Below are 24,739 nucleotides of genomic sequence, written 5' to 3'. Positions count from 1 at the left end.
TTGTATTGTAAGTATTAGTATTAAAAGTTTCTAAAATAACTGGACCTCAGTAACAATGACCTGCAGGATTCAGGAGTGGAGCTGCTCTCTGCTGGACTGAAGAGTTCACATTTGTACTTCAGATTTACCAACATTGCATCTTAAGAAGAGATGTTTATTTTAATAGTACAGTTTGTAATGAATGTGGAAGGTCTGTACTCTGTGCATTTCTGCAAATCCAGGAATCTGAGTCAAAAAGTAAAGACAAGCAGACAGGTGTAGGCTCAAAGACAGAACAGGCAAGAAAATACTAGAAAACAAGAAACACAATCTAACTAGGAATATGAAGCTTAGAATAACATTTAAAAGCACTTGTAAGACTTTGAGAGGATAAAGAAACACATGACCAGAACTATATAAAGAGTAAATTCAGCAAAAGTGAAACATTAGGTAAAGTAGCACAAATAAGCTTAATGCTTATGTATTCCTTCTCTTAAAGACTGGCGCCCAATCAATTGTAACTGTCACAATTACCATAAGGGGGCTTATCATCCAGCATTTGATTTCCATGGTCTGGCATCATCATGACTGAAATCAGTCAGATCTGACTGAAATCAGTCCACCAAGCACATAATAGACCACTAAATTAGTTAATTCTTTATAAGTAACAATGAAACAGTATAGGTATTGTTAGAAATTGCACTTAGTTTAATTTTACTCTCTGTTTAAGAGGTTTTACATACTGTTCCAAGTGTAATGAACATGTTCACCACTTAAAGCCATTGTAGTATATTATGATCATATCATGACTACAGTGTGTTACCAAAAAAACACACTGATATATGTAAATTCACTACTCATTGTATTAATAGTATTTGTAATTATTCAGTTATGAGTGTTTTTCTAAACAAATAGACACTTAGTATCCAATTAAATGATTTAAATATCACGTCAGGGCACACGCTAGAATAAAACTTATGGATAAAGACCCCTGTACTGAAGGAGAGAGTGTCCAGACTTACTTTGCTCTGCTTTAAGCTTTAGCTCAGCTACAGCCGCGTTTCTCACATCTCCAGCAGGAAAAGAAGAATAATTTCTTGTAAAATGTTTCTTAACGATCAACTTTTTACGTGGCTGAAGTCAACTTTTTATTCACCAGGTTCTTGTTCAATTTTTCCAATCGATCTTAAATGGTGCCTGAGGTGGCAGAATGTAACTGCTACACCATTTAAGGTGGAAATTCGAACACAAATCTGACTTCAGCTTTGCGACTTTTTAGTGTCTGACAGTTTCTTGGCTGCAGATTAAACATATGAGAAAATCAGTTGGAGTGATTATAAATGCAAAAAAAGTCCATTCGTCACTAAAGTATCGATGTTCGTCTTAAATCTTTTTCTCTGCCTTTTCTTAGCTACTGGCTAGGTGAGACTTGTCTGTGTTGCTGTGTGACCAGCAGTCTGTGCGCCAATCTTCAGGGTTAGAGGGTAAATTAGTGGTTAAAGGCTACATTCATTACAGTGTTGAAGAAAATTTATTGTTAAACTGTGTTAGAACAATCAACAGAGCTTTATTTTACTGCAAAGGATGATTATTTTATTTTTAACTAAAAATCTAATTCTTCTGTGGAGCCACAACAGGGCTTATACTTGCCTGTCCGCATGCTTGAAATATAGGTTTTATTTTGTTGGACCACTGAAGAAGCTTTTCCCCTGCTTTGAAGGCATCAGTTAGCTTCATTTTCAGATTCTCATCCAGCTGCTTAGAAGAAACCATGATTGGTGAGTGCTAGCAAAAGGTTAGAAGGAAGATAGCTTTGGAAATGGTTAAATGAACACACTGATATATGTAAATTCACTACTCATTGTATAGTGGTATTTGTAATTATTCAGTTATGAGTGTTTTTCTTAACAAATAGACACTTAGTATCCAATTTTATTTTTTAAATATAATTTTCTAAAAGCCCAAAATTTTGCACAATACAGAACACAGTTGAATTTAAGCCATATGAACCTGATTAGCAGTGGATGTTCTCCAGCATTGTAGGTATATTTTAAGAAATATCTGAACGAGTAAATCCAGTGACCCAAGAAGGCAAGGTGCCATTTTGTATTGTGAGTATTAGTATTAAAAGTTTCTGAAAGAACTGGACCTCAGTAACAATGACCTGCAGGATTCAGGAGTGGAGCTGCTCTCTGCTGGACTGAAGAGTTCACACTGTAAACTGGCACACAGGTCAGCTTAATGTCAATTCATTGTGGAATAAAACTAAAAATACTGCAGGAAGATTTCATAATATATTGTATTGATCATGTATATGCAGTTTGCAGTTTGTAATGTCTGAGGGAGGTCTGTACTCTGTGCATTTCTGCAAATCCAGGAATCTGAGTCAAAATGTAAAGAAAGGACAGGCAGACAGGTGTAGTGTAAACATACTTATACTAAAAACTAACAAAAGCAGACCAGGCAAAGGGGGATTATTTTATTTTTACCTAAAAATCTAATTCTGCTGTGGAGCCACAACAGGAATTACACTTGCCTGTCCACATGTTTGAAATATAGGTTTTGTTTTGTTGGACCACTGAAGAAGCTCTTATTGGACTATATTTTTCTATTGCTTTAATATATATGGACTTTTTTCACAGAAAATAGTAACACCATGTATAGTGAAATTCATTTTATTCATGTTTAATATTGCTATTACTGGTACATTTTATTCCTAAATAAACAATGGAAAGAACTATTGTCTATCATTTTTGTACTTTCCAGATATGTTGTAAATTTAATTCCAGTACGTTTTGTATGGGTTTTAAAATGTAACTTAAAAGTAATGAAGTTTGAGATTATATTTTCCAGAAAGTAATAAGTAAAGTAATCCCATTACTATTCTATTTAAGTAATGAGTAATCGGTAATGGATTGCTTTTTTTGAGTAACTGCCCCAACACTGAATATATATTTTTATGTAATTACTTGTATTTACAGTAGTTTAGCCAGCAAGTTTGGCTCAGGTTAGCAGCCAACCTCTTTGTAGTAGCTAATAGTGGACTGTTTGGCTAGCTCAACCAAACCTTCTCCTGTCCAAACAAGCTCTAGACTTTGATCAACACTCAGCCATAATCAGTCAGCGGTTTAGCGACTGGTCAGTCCAAACTTCCATTGGAACCATGAGAGTGTGCACCGTTAGCCTCCTCAGCTAGCTAGTCAGGCCACTTTATGCTCCTCTAAGTCACCCCACCCATGTGACACAGCTGCCAGAGAATGTTGTTTTGCATGCTCATAAGAGTAAAGGGTCTATTGTTGTGTTTGGCCGCAACGCACACTAACAACGACACAGGCCTGCAACAAGGGGTTAATTGTCAGCTTAGAGTGTGTGAGTGAGACTGTGTGTGTGTGTGTGTGTGTGTGTGTGTGTGTGAGCCCACTGCACAGTTTGAGTGTAACAGAATTTGAATTTATGCAGTTTGAGTTCACTATATTTTGAGGATTGTTTATTACCAACATTTGAAAAGAATAGTTCCATCTAGGCATTGCCTTACTTTTAAAGCTATGTATCTGAGTCTAAATCCTTTAAGAGCAGGGCTGTCAATTAGTGAGAAATTACTGAAATATACACATTTTATGTAAATTCACTCTTTCATTTTCATGAAAGTCTCTATATCTTCTATTTTGGGATGTATTAAATCCAAAACCTATACATCCTACATTTGAGTATTCTAAGTTTATTGTATTTTATCCAAAGTGGGTACTAGCATAGTTACTGTCCACCTAATTTGATTGGAGGCACTGCCAGTGCATACGTCTTGCAATCATTAAGGTAGGAGTTCTCAATTTATAAGCAATAAAATTATTCAGAGCTACTAAACTTAATCTGTGGAACCCAGGGCAACCTAACGGGACTCTTAGCCAAGTTCATACATTTATCATATACTACACACATACTGTTAAAATCATGCATAATGTTGTTACTTTAATCTATGTTAACTCCTTAAACTTTGCAAGTGAGAAAGTGCTGTAAATGCAAAATATTAACACAATTTTTTTCTTACTTAATTATCATGACCTTACTTCTATGTTTGTCCTGTATGTATGCTGCTGGCACACTCTAATTTCCCTTTGGGGATTAATAATGTCTTATCTGATCTGATCTTGTTGTAAGCAAATACAAGTCAGGGCACACTTACAAAAGACATTCTATTGTAAGTCAGGAAAACACGTGACCAGACATGTGTAACCCAGTTTAATAAAATATAGGAAACTAGCTGCTAGAGAATTATTCTACAGGGCCCGGGATCACTACCAGTTAATTAGGTGATGTCCTGTGTTTAGATTCATAGAAAGAAACTAAATTAATGACAAAAAGTACCTTCTTTAGCTCTTATCTTTCTTTTCACTGCTAAGGGACTAATCTTAATTTGCACAACCTCGGTAAAGTTCAAATTGAACCTGACAAACCTCCCTACTGTATTACAGTAACTCTTCTGTAACATAATGCTTATTTGCACAACTATGTAAATGTTAACTTTACAATTGTTTGTATCATTCTTTAATACTCTGTATATAATAGTTATTATATTATATGCCTCCTCAGACCTGTATACACATAGATATTCATATCTGCTTATGTACAGATATTCACACATCTTTTTAAGCTCCCCTCACATTGGTTCCTTAATATTCGTTCTCAGGAAGGCTGCCAGTCCAAGTGTAATGTTCCTGAGGTCCATGCAACATTGCAGAGACATGTCAGCCATGACAGCCTCACAACATCCCCAGCCTTAAGCATTTCTCGGTGAATCTCATCCAACCCCAGTGCTTTGCCACTGAGGAGCTTGCCAAATACCTCAGTGACCACCACCAGGGAAATGGTGTCTGACACATCAGAAGCCTCTTGCCCTGACTCCTGTGAAGAAAGCATGTCTCTCAGGTTTAGGAGTCCTCCTTCCACCAACCAAAAATATCTTCATTTGAAGTCAGAGTTCCTTCAACCCTGCTGAGTACAGCTTGAGTGAAGCCACCTGACCGCTCCTGAGTCGTCGGACAGTTGTCCAGAACCTCCTTGAAGCCAACAGAAAGTCTTTTACCATGGGCTCATCGAACTCCTCCCACACTTTGGATTTTACTTTAGCCATTGCCGCCACTGCTGTCTTTTTTTCCTGTTGGTACCTATTGGCTGACATGGGAGTCTTCATGGACATCCAGTCACCACTGGTGTCCACCAGGGATTTCTTGGGTTGCCACCCTGACAGGCACCAACAAGCTTCTGGCCACAACTATGCCTGGCGGCTTCCACAACGGAGATTTTCAACAGGTCAATGACCTCATTCTGAATCTGAGAAAAGTTTTAACAGAGGTGAGAGTTAATATCATTCCAAACAGGATCCTCTGCCAGTCATTCCCAGCACACCCTCACTATTGGCTTGGGTCTAGCAGGTTTGACCAGTCTTTCCTGCCATCTGATCCAACTCACCACCAGACGGTGATCAGTTGACAGCTCAGCACCTCTCTTCACCCAAGTGTCCAGAACACATGGTCCCAAATCAGACAAACTGACAACAAAGTTGATCATTGACCTTTGATCCAAGGAGCTCTGGTACCAAGGACACTTATTAACATCCTTGTGTTCCAACTTGTTGTTCATTATGGACAATCGTTGACTAGAGCAAAAGTCCAACAACAATTCACCACTCAAGTTTAGATCAGGCAGGCCGTTCTTCTCAATCACCTCCCTCCAGTTTTCCTACTCATTGCCAAAATGATTATTGAAATCTCCCAGCAAGGTCTGTAGGCAGGGCCCTTTCCAGAACCCCACTCACTCACTCCAAGAAGGCTGAATACTCCGAACTATTTTTTGGTGCATAAGCCCACACAACAGTCAGAGTTTTCCTCTTTGTGATTTTGATTTGTGTTGAGCCTCTTGTCCACGAGGACAAACCCCAAATGCACGGCAGCCAGCTGGGGACTTGTGAGTATCCCCACACCTGTCCAGCGCCTCTCACCCTGTGCAACTTCTAAATAGGAGAGTGGTTCAAGGAGTTTGGTTCCAGAGCTGACTCTGTGGGTGGAGGTCAGCCCAATTATATGGAGTTGGTACCTCTCAACCTCCTGCACAAGCTCCAGGTCCTCCTCCCCAGTGAGGTTACATTCCATGTGCCAAAGGCCAGTTTCCCACCATATCCCACTGTCTATACGGCTCCCATGCTGGACCTAGCGGGATACATTTTCTTTATCTAATTAAATCTGGAGAAATATCTGTGCTTGCTGTGAATTCACAAATGATGTTGTAATGAGAAATCGAAAGCATGTTCTACTTGAACCAGTTCAATCACATAAAATATCTGTGTTATATTTTACCCTGTGTTTAGCTGAACCCCAAGCTCCCCTAGTTTCATTTATAAGGGCTTCGGGAATTTCCAGTTCATTTTAACTGTTTGAACATAAATATTGCATTGCACTGCATAATTATTAATATTACTGTTTGTGGCCAGCATAAACATCTGATAACCAAAATTAAATAATACATTCTTATAACTGGCACTGCCCAATGTAATGTCTTAATACTGTGGTTTTCAGTGGTCAGTTTATCAGATAAGTCATTCACTCCTGATTCTGTCATTGCGCTTCATTATCCAGACTTTTGCAATGTTGCAATCACAGAGCATATATTCAGCAAGAGCAAAAGTATAAAAAAATTGCTTTCAGTTTCTGTTGCAAGAGCTGACCAAATGTCAAGGTCAATCCACACAGGAAATTTAATGTTTTGGCCTGAATTAATATCCCAGTACATACTATAATAATGAGCTGACAATACTGAATATTTCTGTGTCAGCAGCCGAACATCATTGACGCGTTCATATCTAACCATAAATCAAATGAACCACCATCCCCAGGGGATCATTTGAATTTCCTTTGAATGTCCAGGAATTTTCAGGCTGACTCACATGAGCTCTAGTTACGAGGGGTTTGATGGTCCAGCAGAGTTTGAAAGCATGCAAGTATGAACACTTGGGACTGTTTAAGACAAACCTTACAGGTAAGTCACCTATGATGTCTTTAATTGACTCATCTCTGCTGTTCTGTGTGGTTCTGAAGATGGCTATTGACCCAAATGCCTTTCTTTTAGAGAAAGAGGACACACAGGCAGCCTCATTTACTTTAGAATAGTGTTTCCAGTGGTTTTATAGCCACCTTGGTAACCCTTCACTTTGTCATAAACATGTTATGGCAGATGTCATATGCTGTCATAAGTTGTCATGTTCAGTAATCTAACAGTATTGACAGACTATGTTCTTTAATATAACAATATTGACAAACTACGATCAGTAATATAACAGTAGCGACAGACTATGTTGAGTAATATAACAGTAGCGACAGACTATGTTGAGTAATATAACAGTACTGACAGACTATGTTGAGTAATATAACAGTACTGACAGACTATGCTCAGTGATGTAACAGTATTGACAGAAAATGCTCAGTAATATAACAATATTGACTGATTGTGTTCAGAAATATAACAGTATTGACAAATTAGCTGTTAACTCATCCAACGTAATGACATCTGTCACAATAATTATTAGTAATGGTAACATGACACTCATATTACTGAACAAAATCTCTCTTTATAACTCATGACAGGATTAGACTACATCTACTATGACATGTTGATGGCATTACTATGTTGATGTGACTGTGGTGGACAAAATGAAAACAAAATGTAACAAGTCCACATGTTAACTTCACGGTGAATTGACACTGAAGTTTGCATAAAATTATAATTTAATTTGACTTCTGTCCAGGTCCAGACCTAATCTCTGCTTCAGAATTAAGCTGTAAGTTTTTAGTTGTTGGAAGAGCTTCTAGAAACAACAATGACAGTAAGTCATAGTCTTCTCTCATATTGCTTAGTCATCCTGTTATTGTAATGTGACTATTTGAAATGAGGATTTATCTCACATGGCCACTTCATTACAACAACCTCATTGTTTCTACACTTGTTGTCCATTTTTCTGCTCCACATATTATAGTTTCACTTTGTAGTTCTACAGTTACAGACTGTAGTCCATCTGTTTCTCTGCATATTTTGTTACCCTGTTCTTCAAAGGTCAGGACCCCCACAGAGCAGGTACTATTTGGGTGGTGGGTCATTCTCAGCACTGCAGTAACACTGATGTGGTGGTGGTGTGTTAGGGTGTGTTGAACTGGTCTGAGTGGATCAGACACAGCAGTGCTGCTGGAGTTTTTAAACACCGTGTCCACTCACTGTCCACTCTATTAGACACTCCTACCTTGTCAGTCCACCTTGTAGATGTGAAGTCAGAGACGATAGCTCATCTGCTGCTGCACAGTTTGTGTCGGTCATCCTCTAGTCCTTCATCACAGGACGCTGCCCACAGGACGCTATTGGCTGGATATTTTTGGTTCTCAGTCCAGCAGCGACACTGAGGGGTTTAAAAACTCCACCCAAACAGTACCTGCTCTGTGAGCAGGAAAAGAACACTCCTATGTGGTCAGTGGAGCTATAAAATGGACAATGAGTGTAGATACAAGGAGGTGGTTTTAATTAATTGGCCGGTCGGTGTATATCAGTGTTCATTTCGTAACTGCAATTTTTTTCAGCCAGATGTGAAAAAATGTAACAATATTTTACTGTTTATTGTACTTATGCAGTTTTATTGTGTATCTCAGTCACTCTGTCTTCCCTCCAGGTCAGAGTATTTCTAGCTCTATTGCTCCCCCTGCTGATTGGGAGCACTTCAGTTTCTCAGGAACTATTCCCGACAGACTGCTCTGACGTCTACACTAACGGACAAACACTGAGTGGAGTTTACACCATCTACCCTGCAGGTGTGACACCTGTACAGGTGTACTGTGACATGGGCAATAATGGACAAACAAAAGATGGAAACTGGACGGTATGTTAAATTGTAAATCTCTAATAGACTAACTAAAGTATTGAGGTCAATTCACATCTGTTGGAAATATTCATTATTACTGACAATCAGCAACAGCATCAGTATAAATAAACTAGTGAGTGATCAGTAGTAGTGGACTAGTGAACTGCATGCAGTCATACGTATGAAAAAGTCCCAAATGTGTAATCTGTAGAATTTAAATGTCACCCATAAAGAGATGCTTATTAAACATCAGTGGTGAAAAAGTACAAATAATCAATTATTGCTTAAATTTAATAAATAACCATTTTTTTGCAGCTGTAGTTTAAGCAAATATTTCATTTTTTTGATACTTTTAATTTGTATTGTATTACTCTCTGTATTACTCTCTGCAATACTGTGAAATAAAAGCTACATTTTCCATAATGTATGATAGAACATAATGCATTTTAACAAACAAATCAAACCAATCATAGCGCACCTTTCACTAAACCTGCCCCTGGATATCAAATGTCCAAACATTTCTTATTTTTTAACAAGATAGCTGAAATCCCAGGGAGTCATTTTTTAAAAAGGCACAAAAGGAGAGATGTTGGAATAGCTCACAATACTTTTAATACTGAAATACATTTAAAAGCAAGTGTTTCAGTACTTTAACTTATTTTTTTATTTACTCATTTTTTACTTGAAAAAAATATAATAATAATTATAATAATTTGCTTTTGTAGTATAACTACTTTTAATCAAGTACTGTATTTGTATACCCAACACTGTTAAATGTAAATAAAAAGAAAATTAAGGAAATAATAAAGATATAAAATCCATCTGCTGCAAAATTTTAGGATTTTAATTTAATTCAGTGTGAAGTTCTATAAGAAGTCTTTATACTACTTTAAAGCATGTACGACTGTCTTAATTCCACTACAGTAATGAATGTTCTCTTTCCACCAGGTGATTCAGAGGAGAATGGATGGCAGTGTGAACTTCTACAGACCATGGGAGCAGTACAAGAAAGGATTTGGGAACAAAACTGGAGAATACTGGCTGGGTGAGAATTAATTATCTATCAGAAACACAGTGAAGAGACCAATTTTATCACAAATGAAAAACATGGAGGCAAATGTTGTAAGCAATCATATTTTTTAAAGTGTACATTAACTCCATTAAAATAATTTGATTAAAATAACAATAATCAGAAATAGTTTTCTTTTGTACATAAATATTAGTCAGGCATGGTCTTTGCACCAGGCAACAACTTATTCTGAACTGCATACATGCACACACACACACACAAATATACCGCTGTCGTTGGAAGAAAATCTCGTATCTCCAAAATGATAACTTTACAGGAGAAGGAAAAAAACCTACGTTACCTTTAATGCAAGTCAACAGAACCAGACTTTTTTCCAGGGGGTTTTGGGTCATTTATTTTGGTCTATTCTTCAGACTTACTTACAAGCAATGTAAAGGACAACAGACAAAAATGAAAATACAAGTTTTTCTTCCTACAGCAGCAATGTGTGTATATATGTTAGCAGTGTACGTTATTCCAAAACAGCAGTTCATTCAATTTATTAATTACTTATCTTCAACTGTTATGATTATGTAATTATTATTTTCTGGAAAAAGTCATCTCATCACGTCTACATTAGTCTGTACCAAATTATTCCACTATACTGGCAGAGAGCCTTGCGTCTTTCAGGCATTATTTCTAAAACAAGCTAAAATACAGTGAGATAATTTCACTTAATAAATGTGCTGAAGTAAGAAATCGTAACAACCGTATAATGTTCTTACAACAGTCTCAGACTGAGGATTATTAGACATATTAACTAGATTTAAGATGAAAGATAAAAGGTTTTGCTGCGTAGATGGTTGTATCACTCTGTAGTGCAGAGCCGAATCAAACGATCCATCCCTGGTATTAGTCACCTGTTTGGTGTCATCTCATGGAGTGTTACCAAAACAAGTTTCATGATCAACAGTTTTTTCCTTTTTTTTTTGGCAAATTAGAATTCTGGTAAACACATCATGAAGTATCATATTTGCTAATTTGAGATATTAAAATATCTATGAGTTACATAGTCAGATTTCAGTGTGAAATTTGTTTTGGACCTGAATTAATTTAGGTCATAACAGCATTTAATAATATACTAAAACAAACACAGAACCAAGTGGATTTAAATCACATAAGCATGTGCTATTGTGCTATCAGTTGGCCACAGTGAGTTATAGGATTTATTTCAGTTTTCCTCACAAGGGTATTTAAAAAATGCTCCGAAACTTAGAACCAAGACTGAATATTCAGTTTTAGGACAGCAAAATAAAAAAAAAAACTTTGGAAAATGAAGACTTCTTCATATCATAAATAAGCCATGAATGCTGTCTCTTATGAAATGTAGTAAGATTTTGGAACTGAATCTTCATGAATAACCTTTATGGCTGATTTTGCCTTTGTATCAACAGGATTAGAGAACCTCTACCAGCTCACCAGCAAGAGAAAGTATGAGCTGAGAGTGGACCTGGAGGACTTTGAGGGAGGGAAGGTTTATGCTCAGTACTCTAATTTCTCTGTGGACTCTGAAGTCGACGGCTACAGACTCCATGTTGGTGGATTCATTGATGGAGGAGCAGGTGATAAAGAATTAATGATATAGAAATAATTAAAGAAAACAATAGTGATGGATACAGACAAGACCATTGTCATGATCTTCCCTCGCAAATTTTATATTTATGCTGAATAACCCATTTAGAGCCATAACTTTAGGTTACATATAGTGAATTATGTAGAAAGTAAAAAGACCTTATAGCCTGTAGAAATGTAGTAGGTGGTAAATCAGTAGAATGAATAATAATCCTGTGCCTTTATGCAACTATATCAGTATATGGGCTTTCAATTGGCCTTTCAATGTGCCTGTACCATTTTCTTGGACCAAAAGCAAACAGGTGAGGCAAATAAGACAAGCATGTATGACCTCTGAAGACTGGCTAAAGCACTACTGGCTGGAGCACTACTACTTGTTGTTCTTTGATTATGTTACTGATGCTATAGTTCCACCAAAAAAGATGGTTTTGTTTTTTGGTGGTAGGTTTTTTTGCTCAACACTGGCGAGAACTGCCTACTTCAGTTCAATACACAGTCCCCTCAAAGGTTTTGGAACTGCACTGCCAGTTATTTTCTTTTTGTTATACACTGAAGACATTTGGGTTTGAGATCAAAAGATGAATATGAGATGATACCATAGAAATTCAGCATTGATTTGCTGATATTAACATCTAGAACAACCCAGAACATGACACCATTGTTGGCAGACCACCCTGTTTTTTCAGGTGGGCAAATATATACAAACATATAGTGTTAAAGTAACTGAAACAATATTCAATATTTGGTTGCATCCCTCGCTTGCAACAATTGTATCAAGCCGCCGACCCACTCATATCACCAAACTGTTGCATTCTTCATTTTTGATGCTTTTAGTTGTTGTTTGTTTTGGGAGTTTTCTATCTTCAGTCTCCTCTTTAGGAGGTGAAATGCTGCTCCATGAGTTAAGGTCTGGTGATTGCCTTGGCCAGTCTAAAACCTTTCACTGTTTTCTTCTGATAAAGCCCTTTATTGTGGTACCAGTGTGTTTTGGATCATTGTCTTGCTGCATGATGATGTTCCTCTTGATTAGATTGGATCCATTTCTCTGTAAATTGGCAGACAGAATGTTTCTGTAGATTGAATTCATTCTGCTACTGCCATCATTAGCTACATCATCAATATAGAGGAGTAAGCCTGTTCCAGAGGCAGCCATGCAAGCCCAAGTCATGACACTACCTCCACCGTGCTTGACCGATGAGCTCATATGTTTTGGCTCATGAGCAGATCCTTTCTTTCTCCACACTTTGGACTTTACATCACTTTGGCAGGAGTTAGTCTTGGTCTCATTAGTCCAAAAATTTCTATTCCCGAACTTCTGTGGTTCATCTCTGTATTTCTTCATGAGTTTCAACCTGGTCGTCCAATTCTTACTGCTGATGACTGGTTTGCATCTTGTGGTATAGCCTCTATTTTTCTGAAGTGAACTGTGATCGCTTGACCCCTGCCCTGTGGAGGCTTTTGGTGTTGTCGCTGACGGCTCTCTGGTCTTCATGTTGTTTTATCCTTTTTAACAGCAAATGTAGTCATCAGACATTCAGAGCTAATTGTTCAAAAAAATTAATCTAACAGGGCACATCTGGGCAACAAGAAACACTGGTCAACCATAGGTTTTAATATTTTTGCTTACTTGAAAAATGAGTTCAAACCAAAGATGTCACATTGTAAGTTAACACCTCAAGCTGTAAATATCAGGCAATAAAAGCTAAAGCTATAATCTATTGTTTTATATTCATCACTTGGATGATTGTGATGTAATTTGTTGATTCCTAAACTCTCAGTTGTTAAAGCCCACGAAAATCAACATTGTTAGAATTTTAAAATGCATTCATTTCATGCAAAAACTAAGTGTGAATTGATTGTTTTAGTTACTAATAATGATCATTTACATATATAAACATTTTGCTCCTATTGTTAAAAAATAAAAGTCATATCATATATGATTTGAAAAAGTGAAACCCACTTTACTGCTCATGAGAGTCTTTTCATGCTTCATTGCTCTTCTGTTCCATGTTAGTTAGAATATTAGTTAACACTAATTTGAGCTAATTTCTGCCAGTAAAAAAGCAAAATGAATTCTACAGATTTGACTTAATTAAAAAATGTGAGCTGTTGCATCAATCATGTGATATACACTATATTGCCAAAAGTATTTGCTTATTTGCCTTCAAGTGACATCCCATTCTTAATCCATAGGGTTTAATATGATGTCGGCCCACCCTTTGCAGCTATAACAATTTCAAATCTTCTGGGAAGGCTTTCCACAAGGTTAAGGAAGTGTGTTTATGGGAATTTTTGACCATCCCAAACTGTTCCCACAAAGTTGGGAGCATGAAATTGTCCAAAATCTCTTTGTCTGCTGAAGCATTAAGAGTTCCTTTCACTAGAACTAAGGGGCCGAGCCCAACTCCTGAAAAACAACCCCACACCATAATCCCCCCTCCACCAAACTTTACACTTGGCACAATGCAGTCAGATAAGTACCGTCTCCTGGCATCCGCCAAACCCAGACTCGTCCATCGGATTGCCAGACGGGGGAGCGTGATTCGTCACTCCAGAGAACACGTCTCCACTGCTCTAGAGTCCAGTGGCGGCGCTAACCCATTCCATGAAGCTCTCTACGCACTGTTCTTGAGCCAATCTGAAGGCCACATGAAGTTTGGAGGTCTGTAGCGATTGACTCTGCAGAAAGTTGGCAACCTCTGCGCACTATGCGCCTCAGCATCCGCTGAGCCCGCTCTGTCATTTTACGTAGCCGACCACTTCGTGGCTGAGTTGCTGTCGTTCCCAATCACTTCCACTTTGTTATAATACCACTGACAGTTGACTGTGGAATAATTAGTAGTGAGGAAATTTCATGACTGGACTTGTTGCACAGGTGGTATCCTATCACAGTACCCCACTGGAATTCACTGAGCTCCTGAGAGCGACCCATTCTTTCACTAATGTTTGTAGAAGCAGTCTGCATGCCTGGGTGCTTGGTTTTATACACCTGTGGCCATGGAAATGATTGGAACACCTGAATTCAATGATTTGGGTGGGTGACTGAATACTTTTGGAAAATTATGTATTCAACATTCAGAAAAGCCAATTTTGACAAAGTGTGACAAGTTTGTCTGTTTTTTAAATGTAATCCTTATCCTTTTTTGCTTTTTTCTGATTATGCAACGCTGTTACGTGTTGCATAACTACATCACCCAGCATGGCCGTCTGAATAGTCAGTGAGAACAGTGTTTATATAAAATAGAAAGTCATTTAAAAAAAAATCTACATTAAATATGTAATAAAGTTGTAGTTTATTATGTTTTGTGATATGACAGCATGTCTGTAGTGACAAATCCTTCTGTCTGCAGGTGACTCATTGGGATACAACAACGGACAAAAGTTCTCCACCTTTGATAATGACCAGGATTCTCAACAGGATCGAAACTGTGCTAAAACCTTCCTTGGAGCGTTTTGGTACAATACTTGCCACGCTACTAACCCCAACGGTATTTATCTGTGGGGAAAGGGATGGCACAATTTATGCTGTTGGAAATGTGTGGTACAACTGGAAAGGCTTTGATTATGGTCTGAAGTCCATCAGTATGAAGATCAGGCCTGTGTCTTAGACCCATATGACGGGTTTCTCTTGCTTAAAATGAGAGATGCAGAATCTGAGAAGATAGATTTTTATTTGTTTTTTTTCTTTTTAGCATGTAATCATTACAGACAGACACAAAGTTGAAATATTTTATTAGAAGAAAGCTGTCTATTATTCAAATCTGTGCATGCATTATTCAACACGTCAATTGTAATAAAAGTTGCTGTAGTACAGGAAATAAATTTTGCCTTATTTCTTAAAACCAAAGTGGTTTTTATCAAAAGCATTAATCAATAAGCATTTACTAAACTAAGATGTGATGATGATGATAAATGGAGTTACAAATAGTAAACAGTTAACTAGCCAGTTTGCTAGTATCTCAGAACCTGTGTTTCACAGCCTATATCTCAAAGATTTTGAGTAAGGGACCATTGCTGAATCCAAATTGATGTAGTCCTCACTAAAGGAGGCAGTAGGGGTGCATAGAAGGCACTTGTGAGCACCCGCTTGAATCCCAAAGTTAGAAATGAGAAAGCTGAGGGCTTTTTGATCCTCACAAGCAAACACAAATGAGGACAATGTTACAAATGTGACAGTTTAGCTTACTCATTTGTCCCTAAGTTCACTCTTTTGGTTTTCTATACCAGTGTGCAGGTTCATGCGCTTTCTGGCAAGTGTCCAAGTGTGTCACATTTCCCAAACATGCTAAACACAGTGTGCAAAACCACTTTAAACTCACACTTTCCCAAAGACCTCATCAAAGTGCTATCGAGTTAACTTATGCTCCAGGGTATATTTTGGTTTGTCTATCTGAATTTACCTGACCAAATCTTAAGGCAAACTATTCTGTAACTGCATGAAATAAATGCAAATTTTCATTTTATTTATTTATTTTTTGTAAAAGCTCCCCTCAAATGAACAGAACATGTGTTTTATGATCACACATATTGCTATATGCTTATAATTTACTGCTGAAAGCCAAAAATCTTTGACGCTCTTTGTATTATTTTATAAAAATAATTTTTATAGAGCAGATCACTGAAAAGACGCCATCTGTTTATAGTTTCTAGCCCAGATTTGTGGAAAAATGGTTCGACTTTCAGTAGACAAAAAAACTGTGAGTTCAGCTTCTTTTATTATATGGGTTTAAAATTACATCACCCATCTATTTGACTGGAAAGAAGACAGTTACAGCTCTCAAACGACACCCACCAAGACGAAGAGCGTTTTGGAACAACCGGTGGTAACAAGGAGTTTAAGAGGCTATGTTTGTATCTCATAGTTTGATGTATTGATGGTGTTCTAACATACTATTTCATAAATATCAGGTAAGAATACAAACATCACAAGAACATCAGTGACTGTCTGACAAAGATACTATGCATATCTTAACAAGAGTGTTACATAAGATCTGATTTTCAATATTTCAATATCTCAGGCAAAGAACTACAACGTGCTTAGCTATATTCTTAATTTTAGACCCCTGTTAGCAATGGGTGTGGCTGAAACACCCAATCTCAATAATTAGTATTTTTGGCCATGTTGCAGAAATAGTTTATCTTTTTTAACATTTTCTTGTCAGAAAGTGGACAGTGAACACATTCATGTGTGACAACAAGAGCAGCCTTGGACACACCCACAGGAGAAAAACTTAAGGCAAAATTGTCTCTCATATTGTGAACTTATAGTAAATCTGCTAAATATTAAATGCCAGATGCCACTACATTAAATCATTTGAGTTTAAATTTACATAAATCCAAACTAAAACAGTTACTCTAAGTACAAACTATAGTATATTTATAATGTTTGTACAAGTTTAGAGGTGAATTTGCACTTGGCACTCTTTGACACCAATGAATAATTTGTATCTTTTGTCCAGAGAATTGCATTTAAATGTAAAAGACTAGCAGGGATGTTAAAGAAATTCCATACAAAATAACTGAATTAGTTTTTTGTGTGCACATTACATGATTGTAACATCTGTTGTGTGTGTGTAGATGTTAAATCCAACGCCGGGCAATGTAATGACTTAATTCTGGTCAGTTTATCTGCAGATAAGTCCTTCCCTCCTGATTCTGTCACTGTGCTTCATTGTCCAGACCTGCTGCGATGTTGCAATCACTGAGCAGATATTTAGCAAGAGTGGAGAAGTTCCAAGTTTCTGGTAAATGAGCAAGTGTGTTTAGTTAAGGCTGTAAAGATCCTGAAGATCACACAATTCTAAGCATAAATCAAATAAACCCCAACCTTGCAGCATTTCGGAAATTCCTTTAAGGAATTTTCATGCTGAGTCATGAGTGTTCTGGTTAGGAGGGATTTGAGGGTCCAGCAGGGTTTAAAAGCATGTGAGTATGAGCACTTGTTTACTGAGAAAAGAGTAACCTTACAAGTAAGTCCCATTTTATGTCTTGTACTGACCCTTTTCTGCTGTTCTGTCATTCTAAAGGTGGTTCTAGACCTAAATGTGCCTCTCACAGAGTAACAGGACTTACAGACAGCCTCATTTACCTTTGAAAAGTATTTCTTGTGAGAGATATGTACTCTTTCGTACCACAAATGCATTTAAGAGCATGGTGGACAAAATGAAAATAACAGGTCTAAGTGTTATCTTTAGTGATGCAACGAAAATTCGCAGAAAAACAAAAAAGGAAGACCAAAAATAAAAGCAGTTTTCATAAAAATAATGTTGAAATGATTACAGTATGTAGCTTTAATATGTGCCATGACATCCAGCAACCTTGACAGCAGAGAACGGTTAGTTTAAAAAATGAATTCATTCAGTTTTTAGTTATTCTTTGCACTTTAAATCACAGGTCTGATATTCCTCATAAAAACAGTTAGAATAGAAACAGCTACATTCTGCTGATGTTTTTACTGTTAATCTGAATGGCACAAGAGAGCAAAGAAAGAAACAGCATTTTTATCAATATTTCTCATTTTCATTACCATTAATATTAATTTGTGAAGTCTTAGATTTTTACACCTCACTGTAGTCTTATTTAATATTTGCTTTTTTCTTTTTCTTTTTGTAAATATTTGTCCTTTTTTCACTTTTAGCCAAAAATACAATTTGTTACCATTTTCAGCTGGTGTATTTCTAGCAATGTTGAAGTTGAATGGACAATCACATTTGTATAAAATGACTGTTTGACTGCTGTCTAATATCTAATCTCTGCTTCAGAATCAAGCTGTGTTTTTTTTTTTTTTGAAAGGCTGGTGGACACAAAAATGACAGTAAGTGTTATTGTGGTATCATCTTGAATGTTGTGTATTCTAATCTATACATTCTAAACTTGAAGTGAGTTTAAGTTTTCTGTGTTTGTAAACTGTCATTTGTTTATTGTAGGTGCTCTTGTGTACTGAAACATGCTTAAAACTAATATCTCTAAAATCTACAACTGTCTACTTTAGTCTTTAATCAAAAAACGCTTGTTTCAGTTTTTTGCTCGTTAACTGTACCATATTTTCTTTTATGTATACATTAGTTTTTCATAGTTTTTACTTTATTTTGTCTGTCTGCTCTCCAGGTCGGAGTGTTTCTGGCTCTAGTGCTCCCCCTGCTGGTTGGGAGCACCTCAGTTTCTCAGGAACTGTTCCCGACAGACTGCTCTGATGTCTACACTAACGGACAAACACTGAGTGGAGTTTACACCATCTACCCTGCAGGTGACACACCTGTACAGGTGTACTGTGACATGGGCTGTGAGGGACAAACAGAGGATGGAAAGTGGACGGTATGTTAGACTGTATTTCTCTATTAAACAGTATTGAGGTCAATTTACATCTGTAGGAAATATTGATTATTAGCAACATTAGTATTAGTGAACTAGTGAACGGCATGTGGTTATGTCCATGAAAAAGATAGCTGAATATAAAAAATACATCCACTATGTACATAATTCTTTACATTTAAAATAAAAATCTTAATAAGTTCTGTAAGAAGTCTTCAGTCTACTTTACAGTGCGTATGACTGCCTTTATTCCAAAAAATAAATGGATGTTGTATTTACACCAGGTGATTCAGAGGAGAATGGATGGCAGTGTGAACTTCTACAGACCATGGGAGCAGTACAAGAAAGGATTTGGGAACAAAAATGGAGAATACTGGCTGGGTGAGAATTCATTACCTATCACAAACACAGTGTAGTAAAACTGTAGTGAAAAAAGTAAAATGTGGCAGTGTAATTACAAGTAAGAAAAAGTGTGAAGCATGAATAAATTGTTGTAGTTTAACTCATTAATACTCATATTTGAATGCTCTTGAATTAATGAATTAGATAAAAAAGTAGTTTTTTTCATAACTTAAGAAAGGTGTAGGCAATCCAAATTATTATCCTTAATTATGAGTAAAAGTATGAAAATTACATTATATCAAAACAGTCAATTAAAATTCTGTAAGATTTTTAAAGTATAACAATTCACCAGACCACTCAGATTCAGAGGACATTCTGTGGCTTTTCTCCTGATTATACTAAGCTTTGTTTGCGTAAGCTAAGCTGTCTTTTAGTTTCTTACTGATTAAAATAATAGAACTGAATAAGGTTTTTATGGAAATAAATATTAGAGTGCAAGTTTACAATCTCATAGGTTGCAGGGAAAAAAAAGTTTTTTATAGCATCAAATTAGAGGTTTGTTAAATGTTGCATGTTTCATTTGGCACTTTAGACACAGGAAACACTGTATCAGTTAAAAGTCATCTGTTTTTTATTTATACTGAAAACAACTGTATGAACACATTGCGCCTCCAGGATTGGAGAACCTCTACCAGCTCACCCGCAAGAGGAAGTATGAGCTGAAAGTTGACCTGCAGGACTTTGAAGGAGTGAAGGTTTACGCCCAGTACTCTACTTTCTCTGTGGAATCTGAAGTTGACGGCTACAAACTCCATGTTGGTGGATTCATTAATGGAGGAGCAGGTGAGAAAAAACAAAAAATAAAAAATAAAAACTAAATGTATTATTTATATTGCTGGTGGCAAATAAAGTAATTATGAACAGTAAAATACAATAAAATAAGTTAATCTCTAAGTTGTTGATGTTTAAGTAGTTGGAAAGGAGGGTCAAATGAAATTATAGACTAACATATGTTCTAGAACTCTTTTGAGATGATTTAGCCATAATTAACAAAACTGATCCACAAATATCAATGATGTAAACGATTGGCAAACATAAAACAAGGGTTAACAAAATCTTTCAAATTTTGGCTCAACTGATACGTAAAACTGAGTATCATCAGCATAAAAATAAAAGGTAGCATTGTATTTATGGATTATGTATCTTAAAGGCTATGAATAAAATGAAGCAGAGTAAAGGCCCTAAAACAGAGCCTTGTGGGTCACCATATTGCAATCTTCTATGTTCAGAAACTGCCTATTTGATACCTATAAAAGCAGGTATGTTTTTACTTTAAGTCAAGTAAAAATACAGATAGAACATATTTACTTCTACTCAGTATTTCAGTAAGAGTATCTCTACTTTCACGCAAGTACAGAAGTTGTGTACCTTGTCCATCACTGGTCAAAAATATGTCGTAAAGTCGTTGTTCGCAATGTAGTACTGATATATTCTCCTGTCTCTAGGTGACTCTTTGGAGACAAACAATGGACAGAAGTTCTCCACCTTTGACAAAGACCAGGATGCTAATAAGGATGGTAACTGTGCTAAATCCTACCTCGGAGGGTTTTGGTACAGTGCTTGCCACCACGCTAACCCCAACGGTATCTATCTGTGGGGAAAGGATGGTACCTTTTATGCTATTGGAAATGTGTGGTATCACTGGAAAGGCTATGATTATGGTCTCAAGTTCATCAGTATGAAGATCAGGCCTGTGCCTGAGACTCAGTGACAGGTTATTCTTGCTTCAAGTAGAAGAGATCTGTCAGTCTGAAAGTAGGAATGATGATACATTGAGCCATCCTTTGTTGTTTTGTTTTGCTTTTTAAAAATTTTATATTTGTACATACACACAAAATGTTTAATTACTGTGCATTTCATATTAGGTATATAAAGTTGTTGTACAATAAATAAATAGTTGACATTATTAAAAGGTTAGATGAAAATATATGTATATGCTTTACATGACGACTTCAATTCTAAAACCCTCATAGTGAAAGATGACTAAGATCTGAAAGTATTTTTTGATGCAGAATTCTCAAGAAACTGGTTTGTCAAGTAAACTCAAATTTATTTATATAGTGCTTTTCACAACAGGTGTTGTCACAAAGTATCTTTACAGAAAATCTGGGTTTGAGCCCCCATGAGCGCCGCCAATGGCAACAGCGACAGGAAAAAGTCCCTAAGAGCAAGAGGAAGAAACTTTGAGAAGAGCCAAGACTCAAAAGGGGAACCCATTCTCCTCTGGATACCAAATAGCATAACAATAACACAAGAACAAAATGAACAGAAGATATGTTTTTTACAATTAATATATTAAATATATTAATTATATTAATATAATTAATTTTGACAAATAATTATATTAATATAAATCTAAATGTTGAATATAAAGAAAAGAAAAGAAAAAAGAAACCAGCATTGGACAGAACTATTTAGATTAACAAATTATAGCCAAAGACTGCAGTTCATGCTTGTAACTCACACGCTCACTTATGTTTACTCACTCATACCAGTTGAAGGTTCTCCAGAAGGGGGCACTAACACTTGAATTGTTTTAGGTACTTCAAGGGAGTATTGCTCCACATCAGTGACCCTGTGTCCTTTTTAAATGCTTTTTAAATGGCACACAAAAAATGAAAATTATTATTTAGTACAGCAGTAAAAGTCATAATAATGTTGGATCAGGAATAGAAAAATATCTTGATTTATTTTGTTAAAAGATTTAAACAAACATGTTGAACATTATAATAAATCAAATTATTAGATCTTATAAATAATGTTTTAAAACCCAAGAGGCCAACTTGCATGCCTGCCTTTTGATGGAAGACCCAAGCCTCCTGTTTTTTTCCCCTGGATTGCATTTTTTTGTTTTATGTAATTGACAAAAAAAGGATGACTAATGTTGTCACTACTTGAACAATGACTCACATTCAACATAGCATTCTTTACCACTGAGATAAATGGCTATTCATCAGTTTGACATACTTTTAATGACAAAATCACATCTTGTTCTAAGCAATTTATCAGTTCTGAATTAATGACTCACTAGCCTGACACACTAGCATGTGTATACAAGCCAAGTTTTAACTGACAATGAAATATTTATACATTTCCACAATACTTTCCTAACTTTAGTTTGGATCAAGCAGAATGACAGAATGCATCTTTTTGTGAAAATTAATAATCTGTTGATTTTTAAATTGAAAAGAAGTAATCCTCTGCAGCAAACTATTAAAAAAATTATTATGGCATGTGCATGGGCTTGTTTGGACACCTTTTCAGGAACTTCAGAAATTAGGTTGTTAGGCCTTATTTGATTCTGTCTCATCCACAATCACTACTAAGTCACTAAGGGCAAAGTTTCTTTGTATCCGTTGCCACTTTCACCTGCATTAGTAGAAGGGATTTCTTTACCTAATGCTTCCAGAAAAGATCAACAATATAATGAACTTTTGAAATTTTTTGCATGAGTGTGAAACTTTTTCATGGAATAAACCAGGAGCCATGTCTGGCTGGCCTTTCATCAAGAGTAGATAGTTCGGTGTAAGTAGTTGAAATGGCTGGGAGTCATTAGATACTGTTGAAAGTAGTCAGTCATTCATGACTGATTCCACTTCGCACATGAAGGTTTGGAGTCCTTTCTTTAGTTACTTAGTGCAGTAGCAGTTGTACAGTAGCCCCAGTACCAAGTTTATTGTTTGTGTAAACCTCATGTGCGTCAATTCAATGTAAGTTACTTTCCTTAATGAGAGGCTTTCTGTAATCTACATCATCAGTTGTCACGCATTCCTCCAGCAAGTATTTCAATTCCCAGAACCCCTCAGATGATCACATGACCCTGTCTCCTCACCGCACAACTTATCCAAGATCAGCCTCACCTGATTACTGAGTATTTTCACCTGTTCTGTGTATCATGTGGTTTGTTTAGTTAGCCTTTTAAGTCCGGGCTTTAGCTTAGACATTTTGCAAGGTATTGCTTCTGTCCTTGGACATGCTGAGTGTTTCCTTCTGATCACCGTGGGTTTAACTTTTGGCTTGTTTATTCTGAATCAGTCTTCTTGCCTGATCCTGTGGACTTATGACTGTGATCTTCTGGTTTTGCATTGCTTTGGATGTGACCTTGGACTGTTGTGACAACAATTTCAGAGCTCCCTCAAACTAGTAAAGCCTCATCAGTTTTTTTTAAAACCGCACGCGTCTGTCTCATTCTGTCATGTTACATAATTGTCTGTTTACTAGTGACCAGCATTGCATACGTCTAAGTTAACAAACAGTGCTTGTATAAAGCAGCATTTTTACTTATTGTTCAACTGTTTGTGCAAATTTATTCACCTGTATAATTTGGTTGCCCTTACCTTTCTTAGTATCTTCTGCAGAATGTGCAGACCTTGATAATATATTTCTTGCCATAGAATTTGTGCAAGCTAGCCAGTAACATTCTCTCAGCTTAGAAAGCATGTAGTTTCTTCCAGAAGATCTAATACTGTGCATAGCTAATTCAGTATTTAGCTCTTTCAAAATCTTTAACAGCCAAAGTCTTTGTTGAGCTCCTTTGCTTCATGGATGTTATGATAGCAGGATCTTTCCTATTGCGTTTGGTCAATGGAATATCATTGAATGTTAACATCCAAGCTGCAGCTCTTTTCAGTTTGTTCCAATCAGTGTAGTGCTCCATTAGTCTGTGTAAAGGGTCTTGTTCTTTGGTTTTGACTGTGTAGGCATGGACAACTTTCAACCAAGTGTGAAGAAATGCAGAATATAGGCCAAAACTTTTCTTCTTTCCACAGATTCATTGAGATCCACTGTTCATTGAGAGAACCATTGTTTATTGGAATTCCACTGGAGTTCTTTAGGTTCTTAATATTTAGACCTCCTGTATATAACGTTTGCTGAGTTCTTTTTTGAACTGACATCTCCGTTGTGAGGATACTGTTGTGTTGTAGATGACCGAATCTCTGTTGGCCACATAGATTTTTAATCTGCTTGTGCCATTGTTGATGCATCTTAGTACTGTGACCCTGTCTGTCCACAGTGCTGATTCATCCAATTTCATTTGTAGTTCATCTTTAAGCATTCTATCTATGTGTGATGCGAGTGTGGTAGCTGCATATGAAAACCTAGAAAGAAGCAGTGTTAGAGATGGATTCACAGTCCTACTGTCATTCCTGGAAAAACAAGCAAAAATTTATTCCAGACATTTTGTGGTTAGGCAGGTGATGAATACAGCGGTGAACTGGATTAACTAACTATCCAAAATCAACACAGTCATAAAGTTGATTAAATGACTATCCAGGGATGAACACAGTCATAAACTAAATTAATTGACTATCCAGTACCAATACAGACCTGACATGAACTAGATTAACTAAGCATTCAGGGATCAATACAGTCATGAACTGGATTAATTCACTATCCAGGGATAAACAAAATCATGAACTAGATTCATTGACTATCCAGGGTTAATACAGTAATAAACGTAATTAACTGACTATCCAGGGTCAATATAATCATGGACTGGATTAACTATTGAG

General features: G+C 36.6%; 1 protein-coding gene and 1 pseudogene across 2 annotated transcripts; both read left to right on the top strand.

Moving 5' to 3' along the window:
* Positions 1-6,930: 6,930 nt before the first annotated feature.
* LOC118798354 lies at positions 6,931-15,309 on the top strand (annotated as a pseudogene).
* Positions 15,310-17,397: 2,088 nt separating this feature from the next.
* On the top strand, positions 17,398-21,769 carry LOC118798047 (microfibril-associated glycoprotein 4-like). 2 transcript variants are annotated; one of them, XM_036557363.1, is made up of 6 exons: positions 17,398-17,482; positions 18,306-18,327; positions 18,621-18,827; positions 19,109-19,205; positions 19,842-20,009; positions 20,672-21,768. In XM_036557363.1, the coding sequence occupies exons 2-6, from the start codon at positions 18,322-18,324 to the stop codon at positions 20,935-20,937; spliced, it is 744 nt and encodes a 247-aa protein (XP_036413256.1). In that variant the 5' UTR covers positions 17,398-17,482; positions 18,306-18,321; the 3' UTR covers positions 20,938-21,768. The 2 variants fall into 2 exon arrangements, with proteins under 2 accessions (XP_036413256.1, XP_036413255.1); XM_036557362.1 differs by having other exon boundaries at positions 17,421-17,438; positions 20,672-21,769.
* Positions 21,770-24,739: the final 2,970 nt, after the last annotated feature.

Source organism: Colossoma macropomum, unplaced genomic scaffold (genome assembly GCF_904425465.1).
Source record: "Colossoma macropomum unplaced genomic scaffold, Colossoma_macropomum, whole genome shotgun sequence".
In the NCBI taxonomy this organism is placed as follows: Eukaryota; Metazoa; Chordata; class Actinopteri; order Characiformes; family Serrasalmidae; genus Colossoma; species Colossoma macropomum.
Note: the sequence above shows the minus strand (reverse complement) of the source record. Positions and strands in the feature narration are given on the sequence as shown.

Bases quoted from the DNA above. Each gene is read 5' to 3' on its own strand.
- LOC118798047 (XM_036557362.1), top strand. The intron at 18,328-18,620 runs GTAAGTGTTATT...TCTGCTCTCCAG, and splicing joins TGGTGGACACAAAAATGACA to GTCGGAGTGTTTCTGGCTCT. The intron at 18,828-19,108 runs GTATGTTAGACT...TATTTACACCAG, and splicing joins CAGAGGATGGAAAGTGGACG to GTGATTCAGAGGAGAATGGA.